At 41.7% G+C, this 9,818-nt stretch overlaps 1 protein-coding gene across 1 annotated transcript in view; it reads left to right on the forward strand.

Moving 5' to 3' along the window:
- The window catches only part of MAP3K8 (mitogen-activated protein kinase kinase kinase 8), a 29,656-nt gene extending 24,621 nt beyond the window's left edge, over window positions 1–5,035 (forward strand). Inside the window, exons 7-8 of the mRNA XM_072154078.1 lie at window positions 859–1,102; window positions 4,213–5,035. Of these exons, the coding sequence (XP_072010179.1) occupies window positions 859–1,102; window positions 4,213–4,346 (378 nt within the window). The 3' untranslated portion in view covers window positions 4,347–5,035. The remainder of the gene's footprint in view (window positions 1–858; window positions 1,103–4,212) is intronic.
- The last annotated feature ends 4,783 nt before the right edge of the window (window positions 5,036–9,818 follow it).

A 9,818-nucleotide genomic window follows, 5' to 3' on the forward strand; every position in this document is an offset into this window, starting at 1 on the left:
CCTTCAATACTCTAAACCACCAGGTTATCATTCACTGCATAACTGCCCTAGCCCACCCCATGCATGAATGTTTTCTCCCATACCCAAAAAAGACAGCAACGGGAACCCCTTAGCTACCCTAAACCACCAGGGATGTTATCATTGACTACAATACCGTCTTAGCCCACCACATTGATGAATTTCATCTCCCTTTCCTAAACAAGATATCACTGGGAACCCCTTTGCTGCCTTAGACCACCAGGGATGTTATAATTGATACCACATGCACACCACATGCATGAATGTTTTCTCTCATTAACAAAAATGACAGAACTTGAAATCCCTTCACTGCCCTAGACCACCAGGGATGTTATCATTTGTGCCCTAGTCCACCCCATGCATGAATATTATCTCCCTTACCTAAAGAAGATAGAACTAGGAATCCCTTCTCTTCCTTAGATGACCAGGGATGCTATAACTGACTCTCTTGATCCCCCTTTGTTTATTACCCTTATCCAAAAAGGAGTGCTCCAGGGACCCCTCAATGCCCTATCACCATCTTCATTACTGCCCTAGCCCATCCATGCATGAATATCATCTCCCTTGCCCCCCCCCCCCTCTAAAAAAAAAAAAAACACTTGGAACCCCTCCATTGCCCTAGACCAGCAGTGGTGTTACAGAAACCTCATAAATACCCAAGATTGACTCAACATGTTACCGTACTCATCCACTAAGAGTCAAAAATATGACGTATACAATACAATCAAACAATTATGTTCCGTATGACAAGATATATTTTGCAGGTGTCAAAGTAGAATGTTAATTGTTCAACTGCAACAAAACCTAAAAACATTCCCTAAATTTGATATTTTCCCACAGATACACAAACAAGCTCCCCCATTAGAGGACATTCACGAAGACTGCAGCCCCGTCATGAGAGATTTTTTGGTTTCAATCCTGGATAAGAATCCAAATCAGCGACCAACTGCGGCAGAGCTACTAAAACACGAGGCGCTAAACCCCCCGCCAGAGGACCAGCCGCGCTGCCAGAGCCTGGACACGGCGTTACTCGAGAGGAAAAGAATGCTGAAAAAGGAACTCGAGCTGCCTGAGAACATTACAGGTACAAAATGTTACTATTTTTATCCAAAATTTTTTCTATTTTTGTGGCAGTGTATGTGGAAAATATTAGAGCAGGGTTTTTTTTTTGTTTTTTTCCAGTTTCCTGATGTGAATGAAGGGTTATGTTTTGACATATGCTTTAGCTACAACTGCAAACAAAATAAAAGACTTGATAACATTTTTTATTGCCAAATGTTGGGTACAACCTCGCTGTGGAATGTGAACAGCGGGCGATCCACAGGGATTCAGACACAATTTACCAGCAGCGAGGGGGCGAAGTTCAACCTTTTCATGGCAAAGCTTTAATTCTGCCCTAAGAATCAGCAGAATATGATAGGATTTGTAAGCCGTCACTCTAAATCATTGTGGAGGAGTAGAAATCCTCATAGGAAAATCCAGCATGATAAACCAGGGACAATTATTTATCAACGGTCTTCTTCCTTCTAAAATCAACTTTTAAAATTATGCTAATCAACCTGAATGGGTCTGGGTTGTGTTACCAGAGCCCCTCTGTGCTGTAGCTTAAAAGGCTGTTTCCCCCTTCCCTGCTCCATGGATAATATGATTACCACAGTCATGATTCCTGCATCTATGAGTAAGTGCCCCTGGTTTATCATGATGGATTTTGATGGTGGATTCAGATGCCTCCAACTCTTACTGTAACTTGCACTCTTGGACCTCTTATAGTTGTGATATAGTTGTGGTATGTTGGATCATAAACACCATAAACCTTTGTGTGAGGCCTTAATCTCAACATGAGCTAACAGTGACTTCATAAAGTATCGGTATTTCCACAAATACTGATACTTTACTGATAAATTGGATTGTTATCCCCTACTCCTGGGACCCCCAACTATCATAAAAACAGGAGTCCTGTTATTAATTGATGGAACAGAAAGTCAAAAATGCACCTCCACACTAAGGGAGTATCAAAAATTGCTGAGCACAGCGCACAGGTATCACTGGAGTTACCATTCACTGTCTATGAGAGTGCTGCATATACCTTATTCCTATCCTCAGAAATTTCCACCCACCCCATACTAATGAATGTATAGGCCGGATGCTTACCAGACCTGCAGCTTCATTCACTAGTGAGAATAGGACTCATTCACGTGATTGGTGTGGGGGTCACAGCAGTAGGACTCCCACCAGTCTAGTTTGGTATATCCCTTAAGAGACTTATGTGTTGCTTTTACCAGCTTTAAAGGGGTTTTGCCACAAAGCAAGTTAGGCCCTATCCACAGGATAGGGCCTAACTTGCTGATCGGTGGGGATCTCAATCATGGGACCTCATAGATCACTAGAAAGGGGGTCAGATGTAACCCCGTCCCACCCCTCATAACAACACTGAGATTGCATGGCCAGGCTGCCCAGAATTCATGGCTATGGAGCTGACAGAGATTGCCGGGTACGGCACTCAGCAATCTCTGTCAGCTCCATAGAGATGAATGGGACATCTGTTGACCGGCTGTTCAAGCCATCTTGGTAGTGCTACAAGGGATGGGATGGAGCTACATCAGACCCTCGTTCTCATAATCCGTGGGGGTCCCATCACTGAGACCCCCACAGATCAGCAAGTTAGGCCTTATCCTGTGGATTGGGCCTAGCTTGCTTTGTGGAAAAACCCCTTTAACTACAACCTTGATTAAACCAGTTGCTTGGTGTGTGCAGCCACTGGAAGTATTGGGGTCTGAAAAAATAAGATAGCAAAAAGCAACCAACCCCTTAACTATCTATTACAGTCTTAGAAAACCAGTTCTATGGCAGCAAATGGGGAATATTTATCAGAAGAATCTAGTTGCTCATGGCAACCAATCAGAGCTCAGTTTGCATTTTGTCACATCAGTTTATAAAATGAAAGCTGAACTCTGATTGGTTGATATGAACAACTAGAACAGCTTTGCTCTGACGCTTCTGATCAATCTCCCCCATTGATGTTAATCACTATAGAGCCCTATGATGATCAAAGCTAAGCCCAGTATAAATGTGCAGGGTCCAAGTGTCCCTAAAAAGCAACCGCGTATATGATCACCATATGAAACAGCCTAACTCTAGTTTTGTTATCTTTATGCAAATGAACTTACTGTGCACCAGGGGTGGGGCTTTGCCAAAAAGCTAATTTGCATAAGATTGTTTCTAAAATTACATCAAAAATCACTGGAGACTTGTCTATGACGTGTTCCACCAGAAACTAGGTTTTCCACTTTTAATCAAGTCTATGAAGAAATGGAGAACTTTGACCCTGGGTGGATTTTGTGGAGATTGAAAATAGGAACTTGTGAAAACAACTTCCTCAATCTATAAATATCCTGTGCAGATTTTTATGGCAAACACTGGAAGGACTTCAAAAAGTACAGATTAGAAGTTTCAAATTAATTTATAAAATGTTTTTTTATCACAGATGTCATATTGTGATTTTTTTAAAATCAAAGTTTAGCCTAACATTAGAGATGAGTGGAACTGATGTTTGGGTTCGGTCCCAAGACCCAAACATATTGCAGGACTGATGCCCAAATCTTCAGGAGACTGACGCCCCTAGCAACTGGCCCTGCCTATGATTGGCCAAGATTCTCCCCCTGGCCAGTCATAGCCATTGCTATTTGCTAGGGGCAACAACTTGCCGGATTGGCGGTCTGGTCCACTCTACCTAACCTATATCTTTGGAGACATCATAGTTTTAACCACCAGCCCTTTTGACCATATAAAGCTGCAGACATTGTTAGCTATGAGTCCAGGAAATCGGTGTAAACATACCTGTGTGTGTATTGTTAGTAGAAGCAGGACTGTAAATAAAATGTATTTATATTCCAGTATTGTAGCTGGACTTGGAGAACTGTGGTACACTCCTGTGTGAGATCTCACTGCACAGCCCCGGCACTCTGAGTAAGAGCTGGCAGGCTTGTGGTTAATTCATAACACAAGGGAACAGGCTGGGGAGCAGTTTGAATACAGATCTAAGAACACAGGACAATCATCCATTGCTCCAAGTCCAGCTACAATCCTGGAATAGGAGGAAATTCTTCTTACAGGTTTCCTATATGGGTGTATTTACATATATCAGTTGCCGTTTTTATGATTCACTTAGTTTTGACACTTCTTGTCGCCCTATAGATTCTTCTCTATACGCAAGTGAGGAGTCTGAGCTGCTGAGGAGACAGCGATCTCTATCCATTGACCTGGGTGCCCTCGCTGGATATTTCAACCTTGTACAAGGACCTCCCACTGTAGAATATGAATGTCAGTAAATGGAGGAAAAGAAAATGGACAGATGATAAAAAAATGTGAAAGGAATATCTACATTTAGTTTTTGCGGACATCTATAAAAGGAAGCTGCTTGATATTGGGAGAGGTAGATGGGAGACGGTAAAAGTGTGAAAGAAGAACACCTGCATAACCAGCATTGGTTATAACCTCCACTCACATCTACCAATGGATCACAAGGAAGATATAATGGACCCCATTGACTTTAACCCCTTAAAGGGGTGTTATAGTGTAGGAATATGGATGGCCTAGTCCCACACAGCAAAGTGCAATGTAAATGGTTAATATCTCACTTAAGCTATATGTATATAAGAAAGCACACCTTATCATTAATGCTGCATTATAGAGTTTCTTATGTTTGTCTGCTGTAAATTATATAAATTGTCTCTAAAACCAGTATATCTATAGGATAGGAGCCGGTTCCGAAGTGTACGTTATGTTACGTGTGAAATAAGAATGGTTATGTTTTATCACACATGTTGTACATCCTCACGGATGATTGATAATGCCGGTGCCAGGGGCTGCGTTGATCGCATCTCTGGCATTTATAAGGTTAATTTCGCTTACTGTTGAGTAAATCATACTGTGTATGGTGACTATAGAGTGTGTCCGGACAAGGCATTCGTTTTAGAGTGTCAGGTTGCAAAAAAGTAATAAAAATACTGAAACGGAAGATTGTGTCATGACCCTTTACTGAAAATCAGGATTTCTGTAACAATGTGCCCAAAATATGGTCATTAGTTCCTTATAACTTAACCCTTTGACATCTTATAGATAAAAATCACACACTTTAATGGGGCTGATTTATATTATAGGCCACCATTATAAGCCACTAATGAGAGGAGGAGGGACAAAGGAGGTGCATGCACAATGCTCCAGGGATAACATAAATAAAATATTAAAATTAACAATGAAAATATCAAAGTAAAAATCATTCTGAATGAACAAGCCACTAGCCGCAATCTAAGGGGCATAGGACTGCTCAGTAGCCTTTATAATGGTATCTAGTGCATGCAGGATTACATAGATAAATAGTATACAGGGTCAGTTATTGAAAAGAGACTTGAACTAATATACAATCAGGCAATCAGAGAGAAAAAAGAGAAGTTTGAACCTACTGATAATCCGGGGTAAGGTATTCCAGAAAATTGGTGCAACTGAGGAAAAGTCCAGGAGATTCGAGTGGTAGGTTTGATTTAAAGAACAGAAAAATCTTACATTTCTGGCAGATCAAAGAGCATGGATAGGACGAGAAGATGGGTAGGGAGGTGCAGCATTATGCAGAGTTTTGTGGATGAGGGTGATTAATTTAAACTGCATTCGGACGTAGACCGGCAACCAGTGCAGTGACTGGCACTGATTGGAGGCATCCGTTTAGCGTCTGGTCTAAAAGAAAAGCCTGGCTGCTGAGGTAAGAACAGATTGTATTTGTGAGAGTAAGTGGAAGATCGATTAGTAGGGAGTTACAGTGATTCAGAGGAGACTGAATCAGAGAGAATAATGGTTTTAGCAGTTTCCATGGTCAGAAATGGGCGGATTCTGGAAATGTTTTTGATGTGCATGGGGCATGAGCATACATGTGATTGTATATACAGTGCAAAAGACAGGTCAGGGGAGTCCAGCACCACCCCATCAAACATCATGTACTTCAGAAGGTCCAAATGGCCATCTACAGTCATAACCATTAGCCGATATATATATATGTGTGTGTGTGTATATATATATATATATATATATATATTATATAGTATATAGAAAGGCAATAACAGCACTCCAGACAATTCCATAATTCCATACCAGGGAAGTTTCGGCTCAAGGTGTTAGCATTTCTCAAGCTAAATCTAGCTCAATCACAGCCTCATTTATATACCACCGGTTAGACGCATCACATGATGCAAACCCCACCCTTACTATAAAAAAGTGCTATAGTGCTATCAAGTGTAGAAACATTGCATCTTTGACAAATTACATCCAAATACATTTATTTATACAAATTCATACACACTATTAAAGTGACTTAAATCCATTAAAAACTATAATTAACAGTGGAGAAATGTTGCGGTGAGGATTCAGTGTCCTGTATGTGATCACACATATCATGTAAAAGTTAAAAACAGACCCTCACGAGGTGATGGATGTATTTCTCCATTGTCTACTACACTAGAAATACAGCCCATCGCTGTCGGCACATACACAAACAAACGGAGCCGAGCATGAATCGCACATTGGAACGCAATGCGGTAAATCCACAGTGCGCATGCGCAGCACCTCTACATACAGGTTAGCGAGCACACCACATCTAGCACTATATTGATAGAAGGATGCCGTATTTTGTCCAAGTAACTCAAAACAAGGGGTGCTCAACAGGGTTGGATCACATATATAACGAAAAAGGAAAGAATACAAAGAAGATATCAAAAAGAAAAACGCAGGCATTACTAAGGTCATGTCAGGAGGAACTTAAATTGCATTGTTACTGTGGGCATTGTTTAAAGTGTATTAAAGGAAGCCTACCACCACTGATCTACCTATTAAGTAGGTGCATCTAACATATGTAAGGATAGCCCTTTTTAGGGATAATCCTTTACTCTCCTCTATCTTTTGTAATCTTTAATTGGGGTGTATGCTAATTTTCTAAAGAGGATACTGGGGCGTGTAGTAACCAGAGTTGAGGCTACACGGCGCGGATACTCCAGGCCCCCTGTAGCCTCTTCAGTATTCGTCCACAAAACCAGAGTTCTGCACATGCACAAAATGCAGGCCGGCGGCTGCGCAATCTGGCCTCCGAAGCCTGAGCTGCCGGAACTCCGGTTTTGCGACGAGTGCGTGCAGCTCCTTGCTATCTGGTAGGAGTATCAAAGCGGCTACTGAGGCGTGTACCCTCAGCTCCGGCTAATCCATGCCCTGGTAGCCTCTTTAGAAAATTTGCATATTCCGCAGTTAAAGATAACAAAAGATACAGGGGACTAAAGGATTAGCCCTTAAAAGGGCTATCCTTACATACGTTAGATGCACCTACCACCAGATCTACCTTAATAGGTAGATCTGTGGGGGTAGGTTTCCTTTAATGGCCAAAATCCTAATAAGGTAAGTATGGCGATATATAATACCCTGTACTATCACAGGGTATTACGAAGTTCAGCTCCACCACAAAACTGTGTATGCCACACCCCCCTCCTTTTGCACAGCAGAAACTGGATCTAGCTCCAGGTGACGTAGATGATGACGTGCGTCCACTGGGATTATGTACGTTTCCACTGGCTTCTCATAATCCTCTTCTGGATGTCAGCCATGATGACAAATGTCGTAACACCCGTTGTCTATTTTTTTTGGCATTGGCCACTGATGCTGCGTCGCGCCATTTCTGCAGCAGAATTTTGTGCAACAAAATTTATTGCGGCTTAATCCACCAATAGGGGGAGCTCCTACAATGGCCTAGGAAGGTAGAAGAAGAAACACTGTAATCTATTAGATTTGATCACATTGACTCTAAATGGTATGAGGCAGAAGGTGCAGATGTATCTGGGTGAGAGGTTATCATGTCCTGGGGAGGACCGGAAGATCCACTATTACACAATCTGACATCTTCAGAGCTGCCAGCTGAAGGAAATGCAGAGGAGGTTGTGTAGTATCAGTTTTATCTGTACATAAGTTCATGTTAATGTCATTTTCTATTACGCAAGCAGATATGGGCGCTCCTCCATGCACGATTTAATGGCTTGGGCGGAGGGGTGTCTTTGGTTTTGCTGGGAAGAGTTAATTACTCATACTCATTTTTTCTAATGGAGAATTGCCTAAAAATGGCCCCATAGATTTCAGTAAGTTCCACATTGATCTAACTATGAGAAAAGGAAGCAGTAGGTGCTACGAAGGTGAAAGTTGTGAAAGGTTTATATAAGGTATATAGAAGCTCATTGTTCCATGCACTTTGGTAACTTACATTTTAACACATTGCAATTTGGCTTCTGCCTAGGGACCATATAAGAAAGTTTTATAGTTGGAGATGAAAGCACAAGCTACATGTATTATCTTAAGAGGGATAATACACACAGTGATGTCACAGTACAGGGATAATACACACAGTGATGTCACAGTACAGGGATAATACACACAGTGATGTCATAGTACAGGGATAATACACACAGTGATGTCACAGTAGAGGGATAATATACACAGTGATGTCACAGTACAGGGATAATACACACAGTGATGTCACAGTACAGGGATAATACACACAGTGATGTCACAGTACAGGGATAATAAGCACAGTGATGTCACAGTACCGATATAATACAAATAATGATTTCACATCACAGGGATAATAATTACAGTAATGTCACAGTACAGGGATAACACACAGAGTGATATCACATTGCAGGGCTAATGAACACAGTGATGTCACAGTACAGGGATAACACACAGAGTGATATCACATTGCAGGGCTAATGAACACAGTGATGTCACAGTACAGGGATAATACACATAGTGATGTCATAGTACAGGGATAATACACACAGTGATGTCACAGTACAGGGATACACACAGTGATGTCACAGTTCCGATATAATACACATAATGATTTCACATCACAGGGATAATAATTACAGTAATGTCACAGTACAGGGATAACACACAGAGTGATATCACATTGCAGGGATAATGCACACAGCGATGTCACAGTACAGGGATAATACACATAGTATTGTCACAGTACAAAAAAAGGGAATATGAAGGCGCTATATAAATAAAGATTATTATGATGTCACAGTACATGGATAATACATACAATAATGTCACAGTGCAGGGATAGTAACTTCCAGTTTTTCCCTGACATAAAAAGCCTATTTACACTCCTGTCCATATAGACACAGTGAACTTATTTACTAAGGGTCCGCGGACGCACTTTCGTTGGACTTTCTGACATTTTCGGGTTTTGCACGGCTGTGACAGATATTTAACAGGAGATTTTGTTGCACGCGATCTGATTGTGGCGCAGCTGTGCTGGCTTTCATGTGACAGGAATGGGGGGGGGGGCGGGCCATCGGACGATCCGACTGATTCGGACTGAGCGCATGATTTAACTTTCAAATTGTGTCGCAAGATCAAGCACTTACATGCACCAGGAAGAAGAAGGTGAACTCCGGTGGACCTGAGCGGGGCAGCGACACATGCAGGATATCAGGCGCACGATCTTAGTGAATTGCAGCACAGTGCATTATCGATGGACGATGCACGTTCGGTGAACTCCTCCGGACGGGTAAGTAAATGTGCCCCAGGGGTGTATTATCTGCATTTGATAGATGTTTTTCAGTTTATTCACGTTCCTTACTTTTTGCCTGGTAAGTACTTGCCGTATTCAATTCATATACCAACACTGACCTCTAGTGGGAAAATAGTGCATTACATTGTTACTTTAGCTATATTCAGCACAAAACACATCCATGTGAGCCTGCAAC

Source organism: Engystomops pustulosus, chromosome 5 (assembly GCF_040894005.1).
Source record: "Engystomops pustulosus chromosome 5, aEngPut4.maternal, whole genome shotgun sequence".
NCBI classification, from domain to species: Eukaryota; Metazoa; Chordata; class Amphibia; order Anura; family Leptodactylidae; genus Engystomops; species Engystomops pustulosus.